At 36.2% G+C, this 22,434-nt stretch overlaps 1 protein-coding gene across 5 annotated transcripts in view; it reads right to left on the bottom strand.

The window, feature by feature from the left end:
• OTOGL (otogelin like) overlaps positions 1-22,434 on the bottom strand; it is a 172,905-nt gene that overhangs the window by 39,009 nt on the left and 111,462 nt on the right. For all 5 annotated transcript variants that reach the window (XR_011534854.1, XR_011534856.1, XM_070600665.1 and 2 more), the window contains 10 exons: positions 21,254-21,373; positions 18,415-18,531; positions 17,373-17,529; positions 16,754-16,780; positions 12,110-12,277; positions 10,111-10,389; positions 8,017-8,134; positions 4,136-4,215; positions 3,787-3,828; positions 81-154 (listed from right to left, as the gene is read on the bottom strand). Coding sequence is in view for 3 of the 5 variants with exons in the window: in XM_070600665.1 (XP_070456766.1) it covers positions 81-154; positions 3,787-3,828; positions 4,136-4,215; positions 8,017-8,134; positions 10,111-10,389; positions 12,110-12,277; positions 16,754-16,780; positions 17,373-17,529; positions 18,415-18,531; positions 21,254-21,373 (1,182 nt within the window). In the remaining 2 variants the exon portion in view is untranslated. The remainder of the gene's footprint in view (positions 1-80; positions 155-3,786; positions 3,829-4,135; positions 4,216-8,016; positions 8,135-10,110; positions 10,390-12,109; positions 12,278-16,753; positions 16,781-17,372; positions 17,530-18,414; positions 18,532-21,253; positions 21,374-22,434) is intronic.

Genomic DNA, 22,434 nt, shown 5'->3' with positions numbered 1-22,434 from the left:
TAGCATTTGGATAGTGATACGGAAACTTAAACAGACACTATAAGGAAATGACAAAAGCTGAAGAGATGACCCAGTCATACCTCACATTCCAAACCTGTTGTCGGTGTGAGCATGTCAAGCACCGTGAAATCTGATGGGGTGGTCACTTCTGGACCTGTTAGAAACGAAGACGTCCTTTCCATTAGCGGAATGGTATCTGTCATGTATGGAATTCACATGTGGTAGGAACCATGCTAAGAAATTTTATATGGATTATTTCACTTAATCCTCACGAAACCCCTGTGAAGTAGATAATATACTATTGTCATTTTACAGATAAGCAGACTAAGGTGTAGAGAGGTAAGCTGGTAAGCATCGGAGGCAGAATTTGAATTCAAGAATTCTGATTCCAGAGCACTGGCTTTTAATCACAATTCTATAAACATCTTCATTATCTTGATGGTGTCAACACAATTGTTTTGACAATTGTTATGACAAATGATATCACTAAAGATTGCTCAGGACTTACAAATTTTGTTGCACTTTTTAAATAAGTAGTGAGTCTGATTCATTTTCCTTGGTGAATCTCTAGAATATGCTCCTTGGAAGCAGACCAGACGGTGCTGCAGACCACGTGGAGACCCCAGTTGGTGGATGTGGTGAAGGAGTGATCCACGGAAAGGGAAAATTCAACTGGTAAATACATTTGTAAGGCACCTTCCAGCTTTTTGTTAGTGCTAAAAGTATCTCTAAAATATCCAAAGTCTGAAGGACTCAAGAAGAGGCAAAATGAACGCCTGAAATTCTGTCTAGCTGTAATTGCAGTATCCATCACTGATACTGTTTAGGAATGACTGTCTTAGTTTCTGGTTGCTTCTGTAACAAATTAATACAATTTAGTGGCTTTAACCATCACTAAATTGTTATCTTGTGGTTTGGGGAGTCAGAAATCCTAAAACCAAGCAGGGCTGTTTCCTTCTGGATGCTCTACAGGAGAATCTGTTTCCTTGATTTTTCCAACTCGAATACTTTGGCCCATGGTCCTTCCTCTGTCTTCAAAGCCACAGCATAACATCTTCAAATCTCTCTCTCTTTCTCTCTCTCTGTTTATTCTGTGGGCATGTCACCTTCTCTGACTCTGACCCTCTTCTCTCTTATAAGGACCCTTGTTGTTACACTGAGCCCACATGGATAATCCAGGACAATTTCTCCACCTTATCATCCTCATTTCTGCAAAGTCCCTTTAGCACGTAAGGTCCCATATTCACAAATTCTGGGGATTAAGATGTGGACATCTTTGGAGGGAGACATTATTCAACCTACTGCAATGACATAAGAGAAAACTTTTACTTTTTTAGTTAAATAAATTCTATAAATAACCTTCATTTTGTACTTATCTTATAGTTTCTAACTTACAGAATAAAGTAGAACAAAAATGCCCATTCCTTGGTCCTATGAGCAGTGTTCATGATATATTAGATACTACATCTTCTAGAGAATATGATATTTTTACAGACTTAAATATCTTCATTCCAATCATCATAAATGTTTAAGCAAAGAAAAAGGAGACAAAGTTCTAGCCCAAAACAAGCACAGAGTCATGGAAAATTCTGACCACTGGGCGATAAAGTGGTCTTAGCAGAAAAGGAATACATTGTTTTCTCAAAATTGTCAAAAGGTTATAAGCATTGTGTGGGTGTAGAATTGTAACAGTCAAGCTGTTTTTATAACTATAACTTTGTAGTAAGTTTTGAAATTGGAAAGAGTGAGTCCTACAACTTTGTTCTTCTTTTTCAAGATTGTTTTGGCTATTCCAGCTTCCTCGCATTTCCATATGAATTTAGGGTCAATTTGTCAATTTCTGCCAGGAAGTAACTGGGATTTTGATAGGGATTGCATTAAATCTGTAAATCAATTTGAGAGTATTGTCACCTTAACAATATTAACTCTGCCATGAACATGGGATGTCTTTCCATTTATTTTGATCTTCTTAATTCTTTCAATCATATTTTGTAGTTTTCATTGTATAAGCCCTATGCTTCTTTTGCTAAATATACTCCCAAAGATTTTATTCTTTTTTGATGCTACGGTAAATGGAATTGCTTTCTTCATTTCATTTTTAGATTGTTCATTGTTAGAAAATAGAAACACGATTGATTTTTGTACATTGGTCTTATATTGTGCAACTTTACTGATTTATTATTTGCTTATTTATTAGTGCTAACAGGTTTGAGTGGCATCCTTAGAATGATCTATAGACAACAGCACGTCATCTACAAATAAAAATTGCTTTACTTTCAGGGTAGTTTTCTTATTCCCGAGGGTCATGAAGTATAATCCATATTCCTTACATTTAGACTGTGGTGGTTTCAATAGTTTCAGATGTTTGAAATATATATTGAATATTGATTTGAGGGGATATCAGAGAATTAAAAGTAGACAGCAGCACTTAGAAGAATTAACAGTCTATGCCCTAGGTGTTAGGGTGTGCAGTGTTATTCAGGGAAAGGACCTCTAACCACTCCCAAAATATGCTTTAAACTGTTTTAAATTCACTGATGCCTAAAATTTCACAGCTGTAGAGTCATTCCTCATCTCTGCAAGGGTAACAACAATACCCCTCTCATAGAGTTCTTATAAGGATAAAATGTATGTAGAGTGCTTAGCCCAATGCCTGGCATATAGTAAGTACTCCACAAATGGTGGCTAATAAGAGTAGTGGTAACAGTGATGGTTGTAGCGAGGCTATTTATTTTGATGATGTCTCAGGACTCATTAAAATCCTTCAATGATTCACCATTGCCTTCAGAATAAAAATCCAAGTTTCTTACCATGGACCCTTTGTGATCTGGCCTTTGATAATCTCTTCCACTCCATCTCTTCATGCAATTCCCTTCACACTACATGCCCGAGATGCACTGACCTGCTTGAAGTCCTTCTGTGTGACACATTCTCTCTCAGTTCCAGGCTTTTGCACCTGCATCCCCTTCTGGCTGGAAAACACTTCCTCCGTCTCCCAGGCTACCCAACTCCTACCCTCTGTTCCCCATCTGAGATCACTTCCAAAATAAGCATAAGCCCTTCCTGTTCACTGCCTGTGCTTGTCCCTATTGTAATATCACAATAGCCTATGGACTATCAGCTGTTTTAGGGTTGGGGCTATAACTTGCTCACCATTCTCCCTTCCTCTCCCTAATGGCAGGACAGGGCATAGCAGAGTTGACACACAATTAAAACTTGTCAAATAAATTGAAGAATAAAAATCTGAACTTTTCTAAATTATAATCTCTGGAGAAATCATACATTAAGTTTTCCAAGCCTTGCTGCGAGTGGATTTATTAAATCCTTTCCTGAGGCAAGTTTCACAGTGAGGGAGGGAAGCGGGGTCATGAGCCCAGATGCCTACTACAGAAGCTGGAGCAGAACCCAGGAAGCAGGAGGGAAGCTCTCAGAGGATGACTTCATTTGTGTTAACACTCTTTAAAGTCAACTTAATCACTGTGAAAATTTAAGCAAGATTCAGTAAAGCCTAAACTCTAGGAGAAAATGTGAGAGGAGTTGTCATTATTTATACCAATTAAAATGGATAAAGGAGTGGACCAAATGCAGAAGCCATTCAGAAACTGTAGCTTGCTGAGCTGGTGAAGAGCTGCTTATGAAACCAAAGCAACTGCTGGGTTCCCTAGTAGATGGGATGCTACCAATACCAGCAGCTGCTACAAGTGTGCCAAGACTTAAATTACATAATGCTAATTTTAGTGACTAGAATTGTAACAATTCCTGTAAACATGGGTAGAGATGGCTTACCTGGTGGCACTGCTGCTGGCTCTGTAGGAATCAGAGGTATGCCTACAAAGAAACACAGATACTCTCCCTTAATTTGTTTGCTTAAAGTGAGGCCCACATAGTTCACACAGGGATCTTCAGCTTCGAGGAAAATGTTTTGGGAGAGAGAATGAAGGAGGAATGTTAGAGGGAAGATTTACATGGTTTAGAAAGGAATTAGGAACCAAAAACTATGAAAAGGATGTTAAAGAAGAATCTCACGAAAGTTTATTGTCTGTCTACAACTTCCATTTATAACCACTTGTCGTCAGAGAGAAAAAAATATTTGAGTTCCTCTTTTCAGAATAAATTAAATAAGATTCACACTTACAGTCTCCTGGATAAACACATTTGAGGGTGACTTCATCAAAGATCATATTTTTGGGGCAGTAAGGCAAGCATCCTTCAACCCTTCACATGAAAAAGAAATCAAAGTGAAAAAAGCTTAAAATAGAAAAGATACACTGCATTTAATACATGCAACTAAGATATATTTTTCCTAAAATTCTTCTCTTCTCCTTGTTAAGCACTAAGGAATGCTCCACTTACTACACTCCATTACGTGAACTCATTTTATGAAATCACAGTGAATGAATCAGACACAATGAAATCAGAGTCCAATTTATTCTGATTCAAAGGAAATAAATGTAATCCTTCATGTACAACCAATTATTAGACTCATACATACTAGAGAGAATTGATGCACCATTCTCAACAATTTATGCGTTGTTATAAAAAGGCTTGCTTATCTGCCTCTCAAATACCCTAGTCAGCTATAAGAATATTTTTAATATTTTAAAACATTTCCAGGAGCTGGCCCCTTGGCCGAGTTGCTTAGTTCACGTGCTCTGTTTCAGTTGCCTGGGGTTCGCTGGTTCAGATCCTGGGCATGGACCTATGCACCGTTTATCAAGCCATGCTGTGGCAGCATCCCACATAGAAGAACTAGAATGACCTACAACTAGGAGATACAGCTGTATACTGGGGCTTTTGGAAGGGAAAAAAAAGAGGAATATTGGCAACAGATGTTCACTCAGGGCCAATCTTCCTCACCAAAAAAACCCCAAAACAATGATGACAACAAAAAACAATTCCAATTGTCTCATCTGTAAAGCAAAGAATTTGTACTAAAAATACTCAAGGCCTCTTTCCAATGCAGGATGGAAAGGAACTTGACACTAGAGTAAGTGTTGCCACCAGAGGCCGCTTGTTCATGGAAGGGCATCCAGACACTTTAAAAACCAAGAAAAGCTAATTTCCCTTTCAACATGAAACCCACTTAGCCACCTCTTGTATACTAACGATCTTTTTAAACATAAACAGCTCAGCCTATGTGACCAATTCTTTATTTCATAAAATGAACTTGAACCATAAAACTTTAACCAGTATATGATATTCCTGTTCTACTGTAAACTCTCAGGCAGAAAAGAAAAGCTAGAGTTACTAGATTGCTGAAAAGACTAGGGCCAGTTGATTACTGTTAAATTAAATAAACATCATTTTTATGCTGAATCATTAACTTAATTATTTGCAATTGTTTCATGCAAGTCAAAAGCACAGCCATCCTCTTAAAATATTTTCCAAAATCAGTAACTTATTCTTTTAAAATGACTCCATGGTGGCACATAGTAGGTTCCTGTTTATTTTGTCATACTGTTGGTAATCTACTCAACTTCTGACTGGCAAATATAATGCCTCAGATGCAGAACAGTTCTTATGATAGGTATAATACATAATAGGAATAACTCTATTTACATATGGGCTCTACAGCACGCTAGTTGGCATCTTTTCTCATAAAAGTTCTCATTTCCACTAGATATTTTTATTTTTAACACTTGCTATGTGCCAGAAACTGCAATCGTCTAGAACGAGGGTGGTGGTTCTGTTGGGGACTTGGAGGAGGGGTACAGGGCTTTGTTAAAGCCCCAGCTCAGTACTTGAGTGCCCCCTCAGGGCTTCAAGTATGAGGAGGAGCAATAATTAGGCGCCTGGGTGCAGGGGACGAGGAGAAGTAGAAAGGAGATAGTGATGAAGGCAGAGATGAAAAACAGCTTGGCGGGGTGAAATTCCATCCTGACGCTCTTCTCTGTGTCCTGACCATACCAAAAAGGAAACTTCAGGACAGCTACAGACCGAACAATGGAGGCATTGAGAATCTGGATTCAACCACCTCCAAGACTGAGTACGCCACAGGAAGTAATAAACTAGCCAAATGCCACTTCAAAATATAGCTCCATTTCCTCCCCAGCACCAGGGCCAGTCATGGTCTTTGCTCTTCCTTCCTTCCTTTCCTTTCTTGCTCCTCACTAAGGGGCCCAATTTTTTCCCCCACTCCTAACGGCTACGTGAGGGAAAGGAGATAGTTGTGTGAGTGTGAGGGGTCCAAGTGAATGGTGAAGATATCTCCTTTCCAGAAAGAATCGGTTGTTCTTATTTTCAAGAAAATAAACAGAAATATCATTTCCTTCTCTCTGCTCCCACAGCACTTGTTACCCACCAGGGTGTAGTAGCTCAAACCCTGGCTCTGCCTACAAACTGTGTGACCTGGGGCAAACTGTGTAATGTCTCTGTGCCTCGGTTGATTTTCTCCTCTGAAATGGGAATAATGAGATTACCTATTCTATAGTCATGCTGTGAATACATAAACCTGATAATGGTTGTTGTTATTCCTCTAGTCCTCTTTCCGCTGTATTGTCACTGTCTGCTTTTGTTTCTGTCTTCTTCCTAAAGACGCGGAGCTCCCTGAAAGAGGGGCTGCATCTCATTCGTTCACACGCCCAAGACCGTCTGTAACGCCAGTGTTTGTCGTAGAATAGAAGCTCATAAATGCCTAAAGTAAAATGACTCTTAAAAATATTTCCTCCTACTAATGTTCCATTCCTCTCCTCTTACAGCAAAACTCCTTTAAAAACAAAAAAAAAAGGTGTTTACATTCTCTGCTTCATTTTGCCTCTTCTCATTCTCCAGATTGCCAAATTGAGTGAACAATTTTCAGTTTCAAATTTAAAATCCTCAAAACCAAACTCCTGACTTGTCCTCCAGACGGCTCCTCCCAACGTCGTCCTTACCCCCGTCAGAGGTAACTCAGCCCTTCCATTAAACTGAGTCGTTTGAATTTGCTTATATTTGACCAATTTTGACCACAAAAGTGGCAATTTCATAGGGTCCTGAAACCTGCAAATTGCTGAGACTCAAACTGGGGTTCTGAACTTCTCTTTCTCTCACAATTGATATGAAATCCATCAGCAGCCCGAGTGCAAAATATACCCAGAATCTGTTCACTTCTAACCTCCAGGGCTAGCAACCTCCTCAATCAATTCTCCTTCCTGTCTTATCTGTATTACCAACCAGTTCTGCCCTTGTGCTTCCCCTCCCCAACACTCAATACAAGAGCCAAAGTAAACTTTTTAAAACACAAGTCAGATCGTGTCGCTCCTGTGCCGAAAATACACCAGGACATTACTCAGAGAAAAAGACAAAGTCCTCACAATGGGCTACAAGGTCCCATATGATTTGCATACCACTATGATTCTCTAGTCTCATCTCCCACCTCTCTCAGTTTTGTTCACTTTGCTCCAAATATCTGGCCTCATTTATCCTCAAATACATTCCTACCCCAGGACCTTTGCACTGTTCTCAGATTGAAAGGCTCTTTCCCCAGATATCCAGCGGCCAGTTCCCTCCCTTCCTTCAGCTCTCTGAGCAGATGCCACCTCGTCAGCATGTTTTTCCCTAACCAGCCTATATTAATTAGCAAACACACACACGGTCTCCCCTATCTTCCTTTATTTTTCTCCATAATACATATCACCATCTAACAATATATTGCATTATATATTTACATTTTTATTTGTTTATTCTCTGCCTGAATGCACCAAAATGTAAGCTACCTAAGGCCAGATAACTTCATCTGTTTTGTTCAGTACTATGTCCCTGGCAGCTAGAAGAATTCCTGGCACATAGCACATATAGCAGACTCTCAGTAACTACTGCTTGAATAAAATGAAATAAATTCATGAATGAGTATATATGTGTGTGTGTGTGTGTGTGTGTATATATATATATATATACATACAATATATATACACATATATACACACATATATCAGATACAAATTATTCTTGAGAATGTTTTTTAATCTAAAAACATTCACTGAGAGCCAAATCTGCTAATGCTGGAATTTGCTCACTGAATAGTTAAACGTGACTTACGGTGGAAGAAATTTACACACTAGTGCTTCAGGGTCACTACACGTTTTAAAACAGGGAGTGGCACAAGGTTCATATCTCCATTCACACATCCTCCTGTAAGGCACTATTGCCTGGATTTCTGGGGAAAAAAATTAAGTTTAGATTATGTATATTTTTAATGTACAGCTTGAAAAATAGTGATTTACGATAGTAACTCTTCTAAAGTTTGACTCCTCTTTGACCATAATGCGTTGGGAAAGACAGGGCTGGTAAAAAAAAAAAAAAAATGCCCTGTAATTGCTTTGTGATCAAAGCATTTCATGCTCAGGTTGAATATCTAAATGTTAGTCTATATTCCAAAGATGTAAAAAAGCAAAGTGTTGGAGGAGGCAAAGGAAAATTCTCAATCTTCCTTTCTTTCTGTGTAGTGGGCTCTCATTGATCTGCATATCATAATAACACCAAACACCTGTTTGGAATTTTATATTTTGCAAAGTAATGTTTTGTCCGTTATTCTATTTTATCCTTGCAACAACCCTGTTGAGTAGATATTGTTTCCATTTTACAAATGAAGAACTTGAGGCTCAGAGAAGCAAGCGGCTTGCTGAGTTCAAGCAATTAGGAAAATGGCAAGCCCAAAGACATGTTTCCTGACATCAGACCTAGAGACAACACTCCATCTTTGTTCTTCTCAGAGAACTTAGCATATTGCCTTGTAGAAGGTAAGTATTTTTTTATGACAAAAAAATAAATGAATGGATTTTAATAATACATGTTTGCCGTTATCCAACCTCCCTTGACTGAAGATTTTTCTCCTTCAAACTCTGCTCATACACTCCCCTTCTCACATCACAGATCAGTCCTCCTGCTGCAGCCCAAAACTATCTCTGAGGAGGAGAGCTCCATATGGGAGAACATTCAGGGGAAAGGTTATGTTTCTTGCAATCTGGATACAGAATTCAGTTCCAAGGTATGGGAAGGAAAATAAGACTTTCTGGAAGGTCTCTATGCATCTAAATAGTAGAATAAGTGCTAGTCCTGGGTTACTGGGATCATGAGTTCTGGGAGAAGATTAGTTCTAAGACTAGAGTAGACCCCTAGAGTTTCCAGATTTAGGAAGCCTGCAAAGATAAGCTTCTGAGACTCTGATGATGCCTTTGGCTGCAGTTGTTCAAAGCTCAGGTGGGGCCAGTAGGTCTGGTGCTAATGGAGCAGATTTCTAGATTGTAGGGGAAACAGAGCTTGTAAAGTTCAACTCTGAAGGAAATTCAAGTAAAATTATCACATCTCTCTATAGAATGTTGTATAGACATGTCATTGACTCTTTTCTCATGAATATAGGAACCCTATTCAACAGACAAAAATTTGTGGCTCAATTTGAATTCTCTAAAATCCAGACTCTCTTGATTTATAGAAATTTATCCACAACAAGAAAGGCAAGTGACTAGCTCCCTTAGACTGATTTAGAGAGTTGGTTAGAATGAAACAATTTTTTTGGAGACCAAGGCAGATATCAAACTCCTAGGTTTTGAAAATAAAGCATAACTTTTACACACTGGATGAGGATCCTCTCTGAAATTCAGAAAATTCAATAGCTGTAGAACTATAAGGATCCCTAGAAATAAGAACAGGCTTCTACTGAACCAGGGAAATCTAGAAGTCTGTGGAACCGGACACCCTACTATTCAAAAGACAGAGATAAATATGTTGTCTTTATCATTAGGAATCAGGTTACTGAGAAGTTGTCTTCTAGGAAACAAAAAGTACATGGAAACACTAGACACCCATGAGACATGGGTGAGCTCTAGTTCCAGAGTCCAGAAAGCACTGAGAGTAACAACTGGGGCAACAATTAAACATAACATTATTTAAGGCTGTTCTAAGCATTTTACCAATTAATTTATGTAACTCAATATCCTATAAAGTAGGTATTGTTCTCTCATTTTACAGATGCATAAACTGAAGGACAGAGAGGTTAAGAAACTTACTTAAGGAGTGTCATACAACTCTATCCACTTATACTCCATTAAGAATGACTTAAAAATCAAAACCTGATAAATATTCTGCCATTATGTAAATTATCTATTCTCCTTTTGAATTATCTATTCAGCATACCTTCTATGCTGAAGCTACTTGAACGTTTAAATTCTTCAGAATCATCATATTTTGATGCTTTGATACTAGAATCTGTGAGTATGATGAAAAATCCTTTCTTGCTATATAGCTCAAATGCACTGTAACCAGGAATCCAGAGGCCCTGATGGTGGAAAAATGTGGCTCTCTGATGAAAGGCTGAATTTGCTTTCCACAGTTCCAGACTCAGAGTGTCATCATCATGGACATAGAGAAAGTAGTTTGGCCTTTCAGCAGATTCCAAGGAAACAAGTGCCAGTGCTGTAAAAGATAGAGCAGAGTGTTTGACAACCCCTGGGTTCTCTGGAGAAAGCAGATAGTCAACAGTGGGATTATAAAACTCATTTATAAAGTTGACAAAAATAGACCTGAGCAATTGCCATACATAATTAACACCAATCTCAACAATTTCAGAAATGAAGTATAAGATTTCAAAGAAAAGGAAGTATTTTAATGAAATGAATAAGTGACAGCTCCAAAAAAAAAATCAGTCTTTGATGAGTTCTATTTTTTAAATAATGTATCATGTCCTTGGGGAAAAAAAGAGATATCAATTTAGGACCCCAGAACGTACACTTTCATACATGTAATTGAATGATGAATTGGATATATATTTGTACTTGTAGGCTTTAACATTTTCAAATGCATGCAATCTACAAATGGCTAAGCCAGATGATAGAAAACAATAAGAGAAAGAGAAACAGATCAATTTAGGCATGGCACTGCATTTCAATATCACTGGGTTCTCAATGAGCAAATGATCTTGCAAGTGATTTTACTGCATTAAGAAAAGACTATTTGCTCAACACAGTTGTCTATTCCCCAATAGATGATCAAATGGCTAACAAACAACTACAGAATTTAAGAAGTGTCATCCTTTTTTGTGACATGCTTTAAATGTTTCCCTTATGTTTGTAAATCCCATGGTATAAAAATTTTTTAATTGAGATTTTTGGATTTAATTTCTTCGGCCTTAATTTCTTTAGGTCTTAGTTTCTTTAAATCCACTAGAATTTTTCTATTAAATGCATTAATTATTGTAAATCATACAATGAAGAAATCTCTCAAATCCAATATATTATTCCAAAGGCATTTATTGTGTCCTAAACTTGCAAGTCCCTCTGCTGACCACTGGAAGATGCAAATAAGAATAAAAGAAATCTTTATAAGAGAAAAAATATATAACACATAAATTAGAACTTCTGTGTGCAATGGGTGTTTTCACAGATTGAAAAGAACTAAAGGAGCTCTCTTTACAAGAAAGAAGCAATTTATTCTAACTAGAGAATCAGGAGATTTCTCAGAATAAGCGAAAGTTAAGTTGGATTCATTCATTCCAGAAATATTTCCTAAGCTTATACAACACACCATGCACGGTTCTAAGGAGGGCTAGTAGAGTAACTCTGTAGCCTGAGCATATCAGATCAGAAGAGGACAACCACCACCAGTCAGAACAGGTGCCGAGGGGATATGATCACTACAGATCTGCAGGTGCAAACCAGTAAGCATGGGCCAGACACCAGGAGAGACAAGGCCACAGAAGGATAACAGTCTCAACAACTGTCTAGACTCTGATTTATGCTCTTCATGTTTGACTTCTTTGATGTCAAATCACAATTTTTTTTTACTTTAATCTGGTGTTAAATTCCTTCAAATGTTAGCTATCAGTGGACTATTTTTCAAAAATTTCAAATTAAGTTCTGTGATTAATGCTGTGAAAATTTAAGCTGTGCTTTATTTGGGACCGAAAACTCAATCAAACAATGGCAATTCTAACATCCATATGCCAATAGATACACAAAGAAATGATTTCATATACAAAAGAGATAGGAGGTACCAGTGTCTCACTTTATATCTTTTAGGGCACCTAGAAAAATGCCATAAACATATTAGATCCCAAATTAATATTTAGTGAATGAATAAATGAAAAAAAGGTAAATGGAAAACTAAATTCTTATTTTCCATTGGAAATTATACTTACATGATGCTTTCTCTTTGAAAAGACCTGGAGTGATCATAAAACTAAAAAATATATTGCCATGAATACTACTTCTTGGCAAAGAGAAAACGCTTTTACTGCTTATATTGGCCCCCAGAACAAGGCCACTCTGCCCATAACTTGCCAGCATGTATGGTCCTTCTCCAAGCCCTATTTAAATGCAAATAAGAGAATTATACATTGGCATAGGATTTTACATTTCAAGTTGTCATTTCAATGGAATGAATTTTAATAACAAAAGATACTTCAAAAATTATTGAACATTTAAACATTTGTCACTAGTAAAATAACTGAACTGTTTAAAAAATAATATATTATAATGATTTAGAATATATACATTACTTAAATTATGTAATTTAGAATATACATACATATATATATATATATATATACACACTCACATACAAATGCGTATATGTACATGTAACTCAGTGCCAGATATGAGGTTGATTTAAGCTTTATGGACCTCATGTTTTCTCACCTAGATGAAAGAGTTTTCTAACTAACCTTCTACTCTAATATTTCAAGATTCTACTTTCCTTTAGCAAACATAAATTTAACTCTATCAACGGCCAGATATTTTGACAGTCTTCTAAAAACCTTCTCTCCCTAGTAGGTTGTGTTACATGAAAACAGAATTCACAGACATGATATACAACATTCTACTGTTCTGGGAATTATTGAACTTCACCAGAGAGGCACATTTGTAAAAAAGAAAATAAGCTGAAGCTCAACAGAAATCGAAGATCTTTTTACTAACTCTGTCATTGTCCATGCTCTTAAATCGTTGCATACAAGGTAGGAAATATTTACTATAGTAAAATAGAACCAAACCTGAAATTCAATCAGAATAATTTTTCTGCAAACTTCATCTTATAAAGAGAAGTATATAAATTATAAACAAGTTGACTAATAGTAAAAAATTTTTATGAGTTAGATTTCATGATAATAAGGTCAGTTTACTTTCAACCCTATCTCTCTGCCATTTAATGTTCTTAATGTAACTGAGATACTACAAACTTTGAAGTTTCTTCTAAATCATCAAAATTAAGTTACATAAGTATCAGCTGTAGACTTTTTACAGGTACATGTATATTTTTATGTTGTAGGTTATGTAAAATGCTAATACACATGTAGTAGTTGATATCATAAAAGATTAATCTGGTTGCTTTCAGTGAATTTCACTTCTCTTCTTTTCTTTAATTTTATCTCAAGGACAATTTTCCTTTCCCAGTCTACTCTTAACACAGAGGGAAATAAAAGTTCAAAGAAATCCAAGGAGTAGGTTTTTTCCCTTTCAGGCTGAAGACACGCCCTGAGAGAAAGGGAGAAGATCATTTGACTAAAGGGTCAAAAACCTTTCAAGTAGAAAGGAGAACGAGAACCAAAATTTCCATCATGAGGCCCAGGAGAAGAGGCAGAGACTCATAGGATAAGTTATCTTCCAGTGTTGTCTCTTCTACTGACTCATCAGCTGGGACACCTCATCAGTGAACAGCTAGAGGCACTTCAAAGGCATGAGGAAAAGAGCTTTATCAGGGTCTTGGACACCTTGAGTAGAGATGGACACTTGAAAGAATTTTGCCCCTACACCAACAGGGAACTGAGCAGACACAGCGGGGAATTTCTCTATGAGCCAGGCAGCAGTGAGGTCCCCAACACTGTTACAAATGTGCACAACACACAGTGTTTCCCCATGAGCCCAAATCTACAACCACTAAAGAAAACTGTATCATTAGTCTCCACCACCTACTGCCTTGTCTTCTAGGAAAGACAAAAGGAACAAAGACTTCCAAAATGCAATTTACTTCAATTTATAAATATATTGATTTGTTTATATAAATAAGTAGATAAATATGTAAATCATCATGAGATACAATTCAAAATGAAGAAGACATATATAAACTACAACTTGGAGGTTTGAAATGCCCTCACAAATATTCAGCATTAGAATAGGAGAAACAGGCACCTAAACAGAATCTTCTCTCCCTACTGCACAAGCCCCTACTGCAGCAACCCTGAGACAATTGTTGTCTGAGAAATCCATTGGTATAAAAATCGAAAGCTTCTGAATTGACTCCCAGTTGATTGATATCTTGCGTCTGGATTACTTTCATGCATTTTCACCAGCAATTGACAGACAAAAGTCATTGACTTTATCATTAATTTTCTGTGAGAATAAGTATAATTTGACCATCTGCTAAAAGCAATCATTTCCTGCAGTGGTTGTTTAAACGCAGCATTAAGCATGTCCTACCTAATAAAATCACTCCGAACTTAAAACTTGCACAAGAATCCTTAGCAGGATATTGAAGTCTTTACTCACCTATGGCAATAGCAATAAACTCTTTATATTTTTAGCAAATGTCGTAAAATGAATATGAAGACAATACATACAGTTTCTGTATTAAGGATTATTGAGATAATTTGTACTGTTACCTCTAAATTCTCCAACTCGTTTTTAATTTTCCTCCTACAGAATCACAATTATTTATGTCTGCATTAGTTTTAAATAATAAGTATTTCAATAACAGCGTCCAGTATGTAGTAAATAAAAGGAGAAATACGTCAGCTATGAATATCCAAAGAAGACTAGGTAAATTTACAATAGCTGTGAAATTATTTGGGATGAAAACAATTAAGAATAATCATTTAAAATAATTTTCTTTTCATTACTACTACCAACAATTTCCACAGTTCTATATTCTCTTTCAATCATCTACCTTCATTACATTATTTTTACAAACTCGTACTCTCCTTGGCAGGTTGATGCTTTTCCGTATTACTGTGATTATAGGAAGTACATTCCCCGTCACTCCTCTGAGTCTATCAGTGCTTCCGGAAGGCCACGTGCCCTGTGTCCACCCTCTGAATATGACCAATGCAGTGTTACAAATGGAACTAGAAGAACTGATTGGAAGACTCGTGTAACACATTAGAGACAAGAACCATAGCTAGAAGTGCACCAGACTTGTTGACAGAAAGGAAAATGCACTAAGTAGCAAGAGGTAGAAATTGAATATTCACAGAAAATTCTGCTTCTGGAAGGGACTGCAGAAGGAACACTGGAAAAGACAAGGCACAGATGGAGATTTTCACAGCAGAACTGTGTGAGGCAGGAATTCTTAACTGAAGGAGTTATTTGAGCATTTTCTCAAATTGATGTCTGTGTGTGTTGTGTGGAGCACATGATAAAGATGTGTGGTGATCCTTCTTGGACCAGGATGTGCTAACCACACACTAGGCAGTGTAGCATAGAGTCAGGCCCCTTGATTCTGAACTCAGATTGTTTACAAAGTCCAGTTTATGACATTTAGGCTAGGTGACTTTGGCCAAGTTATTTTCTCCCTCTGTGCTTCAATTTCCTCGTCTGTAAAGTGTTAATAACACTTATCATAGTGGCATTTTTTGAAGCTTAAATTATATGGTATAAGTAAAGTAAGTAATATAATAAAAGTTATTGTTATTATTACTGTTATTAATATTAGGCAATCAGTCTCATTTTAAGCACGGAATTCAAAGGATTGATGTGGACTGTGTTTGGGTGTGTGTGTGAGTGTGTTTAAAACCCTGAGAAGGAAATATTTTTGGTTTAGATTTTCTTTAACTATCACAGAATGTTTTTAATGTTGAATTTTTTCCCCCATCAAACTTCCATAAATGTAACAAAACAACCGAAAACTAAAATGTCCATTTTCTTTTTAACTCATCATCTCTATTTCTCTAAAATTTTCTGGCCTTCTTTGGACATTTATAGCAAGCAGATTTCTCCCTGGCTCAATAAATTACCAAACATGCCTTGGGTGGGTTGCTTGGGTCTTTTTCAATGGCTCAGCTTTCCTATAACTATTACTCTAACTTGTCCATCATGGGTCCAGAGCTTGTCCAGTCACTGGCACTGGTCACCTTCCTGGATCATCATACCTGTCTGAAATTAGGTCTAAGTGGCTATGCCTTCCTCATTAAACAGGTTTGACGAAAAGGAGGCTCCAATTCTGCTGACTCTTGGCATTTTCACCGAGGATATAACCTCTGTCTTTTACATCTAGGCCTTAATTTTAGGCAGCACCTCCTCTTACACTTCTCATTGCAAATTTGGATGCTTGATGGGGCTAGGAGATTTCCATTATCATTACTAAAAAGATAAGCTCTCATTCTGACAGTACTTAAATAATTATTTTTGCCTACAGAGAGAGGCAAATAAATTCTTTATATTATTACCATCACATTTATAGTTTGTTTCTTTGATTTCTAAAACATAATAAAAGTTTTCATAACGTCTATATTTACACATAATGGTAAAAGTTATGCATTTGGTGTATCTTTCATCCTTTTTACCTAAACAATTAGGTAACTTTACTCATTCATTCATTCATTTCATTCAAAAATTATTGAGGGCCTCAGGTGCTGAGAACTTAGTTACACGTTCTTTTATTTTGCAGGGAATAAATTTTAACGCAAATACTTCGAAATTTAGACATATTTTAGCACGCAAAGGCTTTCATTTAGCTATATACCAAATTATGGACTAGTCATACTTTGTTCCCAGCAAAGTTGTTCAAAAACTTTCAATCTGAAGATACATTTAATAAAATACTATAGTGATAGTTTTTAAATGCCACATACCTTCATTGTAATATTCACAATCAAGTGCTAAAAGAAAAAAAAGAAATATTAAACTATATAATACTCTGACCACTTACCTAAATGTGTGTGATAAGGTCACATGTTTATCAATGACAGAGTGTAAGAACGCAGAGTGACATCATTATTTGGGAACTTCCTTTGAGCAAAGACAATTCTTTAAGAGTGTTGTGTTGTAACTAATGAAATTTCATAAGATCAATTTATAGGTATGACAACTGGAAGTGTTACAATCATAAGCTGCTCTTGAGATGACTTACCATCTACACAAGTAAATGAAAAGTTTAAAGAGTTAAATCTGAAACCAAATTCAAAATGATGTTTTTAAAAATATGTTTCCTATAGTCAGGACAGTGAAACTTCACAGCCATAAGAAGAATGGAGTCATAAACAATTTCTCTGAGGATGGTTATCTTAAATTTTTCTTTTTACAAATCCTTTAGCTATACTACAATTTATCTCCATTGTGAAGAATATAAAATTTAGTCATCTTAAGAAAAGTCTATTTCCAAGAGTCCCATGGTGCTAGTTCTATGATAAGACAATTAATATAGATCTTCTTATAAGGTTGCCACCTATGATGGTCTAAGTGGGTACTCACAACAGATAGTAGATGACCTCCAGTGAACCGATACCCCTTCCTGACAGCACTTGTATGCATACGCTGCTACGTTCGTGCATAAACATTCACAATCCCCACCAAGATTACAGTTGCATGTGTCTTCATGGCAATTTTTGGCAAAAGAAGTAACATCAATCTGAAAATGAAGTGAAATATGAAACAGTTTTGGTAAGTACTAGCTATAATTGATTAAAATTCAACCTTCTAAAAGAAAACTAACTGATAAGAGTTTCAACACTTGAAATTATCAGCTTAACACTGCCACCTAGAAAATTCTCAATATCTTCACCCTCTATATTGCCCAAAGGAGAAAGGAATTGATTAAGCCAATGTAAGCTCAAAGAGCTAGCAAAACATGTAAGGGTATTTACAAACCAATACAATTTCAGGATCTGCAATATAACAGATTAATATTTTGTAGATGTTCATTGTTTCCTTATTGGTATATTCACACAGAATTAAAGGAATGTTGTTACCAATTGTACTTTTACTTGATTTTTATGAATATCAAACTATTTTCTAAACTTCTATTGAGACCTAAAAGTTTTCTGTTAGAAAGGCATTTAGAAATTTAAATTTCTAAATAAATCACATCCCATCATGTGATGGGCTTCTAAACCCATTTTAACTGTGCCATTAGTAATACTTTTAAATTAAATTTTGGGTTGAGGAGAAGAATGCCTATTTGGCAATATTATCTGGAGAAAAACACTTATAGCTTTGGTCAATCATTTATGGCTTTGATGATGTATGTAAAAATGCTTCATACACTAAAACAGATTATTACAAATATTCTGTACAAATGTATGTTGTTAAATAAGATGGAGTGAGGGAGAAAGTAAATCAACTAAATTCATCACTTCTACAGAAAAACAAACTACCAACTTTGTCCTCCTACCAATGGTTAGGCAGTACACCTGAAAATCCAATGGCCAACTCAATTATTTGTCCTGTTCATCTCAATATTATAGATACAGCAGTACCCACATGAATTTGGAAGTTTATTAAAGTATTCATTTACCACATTGTGGCAAGGAGCAAAAACATCACTGTACAAGATGGAGCACTCCTTCTTGGCATAAGGAAACTTGTTTTGATGTGCTTCACAGGGTTTAAATGATTCACTTGGGCTTTCACACTGTTGAGAAGATTAAGGGAGAAAAGAAAGTTTTCAAAGGGGTGATTTCTGAAGCTGAACCCAGAGTAACCTATCCTAACTTCGTCCATCACAGTCGCATCTAACATATTCTGCTTCTTTTAGATAGACTGTACCTAAAGCACCTGCATTCAGCCAACTCAATGTTAATAGCATACACTACTTTTGAAAACAAGTAAACATACAATTAAAATCATGCAATATTAGAGAGAGAGAGCAGAGGTCAATAATTTTTAAGTTGTCTTAAATGTAGCATTTACGTGACTAAAAAACAAATTACATGAACAAACGATTTTCTTTCCTTTAATTTTCACCTCTTTCATTTCTTCACAAGCCATCCATTGAGGAGTTGTACATAGTCATGAGTCTACAGGCTCACCTCCCATACACTCAGCAATTTGCTCTCTGCCTCTTCTAATTCACCTCCCTGAAACCGCCCTGGCAGGGTCATCATGAGCTCTTCATTACTAAATATAAAAGCAGCTTGTCCAGTCTTCATCTCACTGGACCTTTCGCTACCTTTGATTCTGTTTGTTACTTTGCCCCGCTTAGACATCTCTCTATTTCAGTAGCACCATTTTCTGCTGGGTTTCCTCCTAATTTGTTGGCTGCCCTTCCCCATTCTCCTTCCCCCTCTCTTCTTTGCAATGCTTGATCCTCAAACCTCTGTTTTTCTCGTTCTATACACTTCTCAGGGCTTCAACAGCCTGAATATACTAGTCACTGCCAAATCCATATTTCCAGCCCAGGTCTCTTTCCTGAATCTCAAAACTGGACATTTCCACATAAACATCTCTTCACTTCTCTGTCAACACATTCTACCCTGTACTTATCTCTACACTGTTGTCCTGTCCCCACTGTCCCCCACCCTGGCTTTGCCCTGTCTCAGGGAAGAGCACCAGCATCTACCCAATAAGCCAGGAAGGTAAGAGACTTTCTTGAATTTTCCAGATCCATCCTTCCTAACACGACCTTTCAACAGACGCTGATGATTTTAATCTTTTATGTCTCTCAAATTCATATAGTTTTCTAAGTCTCCACAGACCTAACATTGCCAGCTAGATTATAAGAGCCTCCTAACTAGCATAGGGGTTTAAGTCCAGATCCTGGCACTCCCATCTTGCAGCTCCATACTTTGCATTCCAGCCGTTCCCTATTTCAAAGAATCCCCCACCACCATATTGAACTTCTTGAAATTCCCATTAGGCACCATCCTACTCTAGTCTTCCTGACACCTTCTTAAGGCTGCTCGCTCCTTCCTTGCTATACTCTTTCCCATCATCTTCACTTTTCAAGCTCAATGGCACCTTCTTCAAGAACCTTCCTTTGACCATTATTAACTCCACATTGTGCTCACCTCTATCAAAGCCCCTATCTCATAATTTCCTTGTTAATTTTTCTACTTCATCTACTAACCTAGACTCTAAATTCCTTAGCGACAAAGGCTGCATTTTAATCATATTGTGTGTTCATATAACCTGGAAAACACTAAGTGCTAAATAAAACTTACTGAACGAAAAAATTTTATATTCGGATTTGTCCATGACACGGTATAAGAAAACATATTTTAGTGAGTTTAAAATTCTTTAATTAGTCTAAATATTTAAGTATTATTATAAATTAATTTTTACTTAATTCATTTAAAAAGAGGCAAGTTTTTCTTCAAAAACTTCTAAATGTAACAGGATCTCTGATGGCTGTAATAAAAAGGATTTTGTTTCTCTCCATACAGTGGACATCTTATACAAGAAAAAATAAAATCTTTACACTCTTCAGCTTAGACCTAACTGAAATACGCTGCATAAATTTTACTGAATAGATGTTTGCCCCAGTCCTCTTTTATTTTTTTGAAGAGATTTAGATATATTAAATAAATTAGACAAAGTAGTAAAGTAACTAACCAAATAGTAACCAATCAGGAAATTGTGGACACTCCTTTCAGTAGAAAGAAAAACAGGCTAAAAAAAGGTAGAAGATAGTAGAACCAATTTCCAATTTGACTCAATTTTCTGAGTTCATCATTTCTCACAGTGTGTCCCATAAAACACTCTTTCCTTGAAAACTAATACATGAAAATATAGCTTCTGTGTCATTAAGTTTGGGAAATACTTCAAACACTCCCTCTCTTGGGTGCTTATGATGCTTCAAGAAATCCTTCAAAAAAGAAATATATCTAATAATTTATTCAAACTGCTCCCAAAGGTAGTTGACCACAATTTATCCACTCCCCACCTTTCCCCACGCCCCCACACACAGCCATGTTCCAGCGAACAAATTAAGAGTTAACAAGTTAAGAAATTCTGCCTTTATTTATTCCTTGCTTTGAGTTGGCAAAAGTTACATCATTCGAAACACAAACAGATTGATAAAGCATTTTGCTATGGAATGAAAAGTGTGAGATTAGAAGATGTGAATGTTGCCTCTGCTTCTTCCTAAATTTATAATATTAGACCCATCATTTAACCTTCCTGAGCCTCAATTTCTTCGTCTATAATATGGGGAAATATCCTTCATATTGCAAGGTTGTCACAAGAATGATATAAGAAGATAAATGAGAAAGTGGTTTGTCAACTGTGAATTACTATACAAATATTACATAAAATAGTTTTACGTAAATAATTTTTCTTGTAAGAGTCATATGTTCCAGTGAATAAATATATCAAAAAATATTTGTTTAGTTCTAAAACACATGTATTCAACTTACCTGTCCCAATGCCCAGCTATCTCCAAATACCTGGGCATTTCTGACTTCTAAGTTATTAGATGTGGTCATATCATTTGAAGTACATTTGTCAAAGTTCCCACATAATCCTGAGAGTTTGTTCTAAAGTAAAAGAAAATTAACATGGAATAGTCTATGCTCATTTCAACATTTAAGGACTCATGTTCATTAAAATTTTAAAATAGACATTTTGAGAATTTTCACAACCATTTAAAACACGTTTCAAGAAAGTGGAATTTCATACATATTTAATTAAGTTTAACAATTATTTCAAATTCTCAAAAATGTTTTATCATTCCCTAAATTTTATCTTTCCACCGTTACCAATGTCTTAGCATTGATACAACTAACAACATAAGTAACTTGGAAAAGTATAATACAAACACTACAGTATGTCTGTGTGTGTGTATATATATATACACTATATATATATGTAAATAAATTTTTAGTGATGAAAGATCTATCTCCTGACACGTTTAAGGTTTTATAACACTATATATGTTGAAACAATAAGAATAATTTAGTTTTCTCTACATCAGATTTGAAAAGCACAACATTCAAAACATAACTTTCAAAGAAAAAGTTAACTTTAATATTCACAAATCATGCAACCATGAGACACAATAATTGAAATCCAAGTTTTACCTAATTTTTATAAAGATTGTTATGGGTTGTGAAATGGTTACCGCAAGTGCCATATGGATCATTTACATCAACAATGTCCAATGCATTTTCTCAAATAATGTGAAAAACTTCATTCCTAGGGGAACAAGGTAGACTAAGAGTACAGGAAAGAATGACCTTCTAAAAACAACGGAAATCCTCCTTAAAACTTTGAAATTAAACAAACTGAGCTCTCTCTTCATACTAGAGAATGGAATATAGCCTTTCTTGAATGGTGAAGTAGGCGGCCTGTGTTTCTGGCAAAGCTGACAATAACCCTAGTATTACAGCTGCCATGACCTCTGCTCTCAGCAGCCACAATATCTATGCAAAGACAGCATCCACTTCCACCACCGGTCACCCAAAGATTTAACGCGGCAGTAGGGGGGATGTATAAAAATAAATGGCTAATTTGTTTCCAAAAACTAGGGAAGGGAGGATAATGATGGAGAAGAGTAGAGAAAAATATTTAAAGAAGCATAGCAATGACAAAAGTATTT

The sequence above is a fragment of the Equus przewalskii genome, chromosome 29 (assembly GCF_037783145.1).
Source record: "Equus przewalskii isolate Varuska chromosome 29, EquPr2, whole genome shotgun sequence".
NCBI classification, from domain to species: domain Eukaryota; kingdom Metazoa; phylum Chordata; class Mammalia; order Perissodactyla; family Equidae; genus Equus; species Equus przewalskii.
The sequence above is the reverse complement of the archived record's forward strand: the minus strand, read 5'-3'. Positions and strand labels throughout refer to the sequence as shown.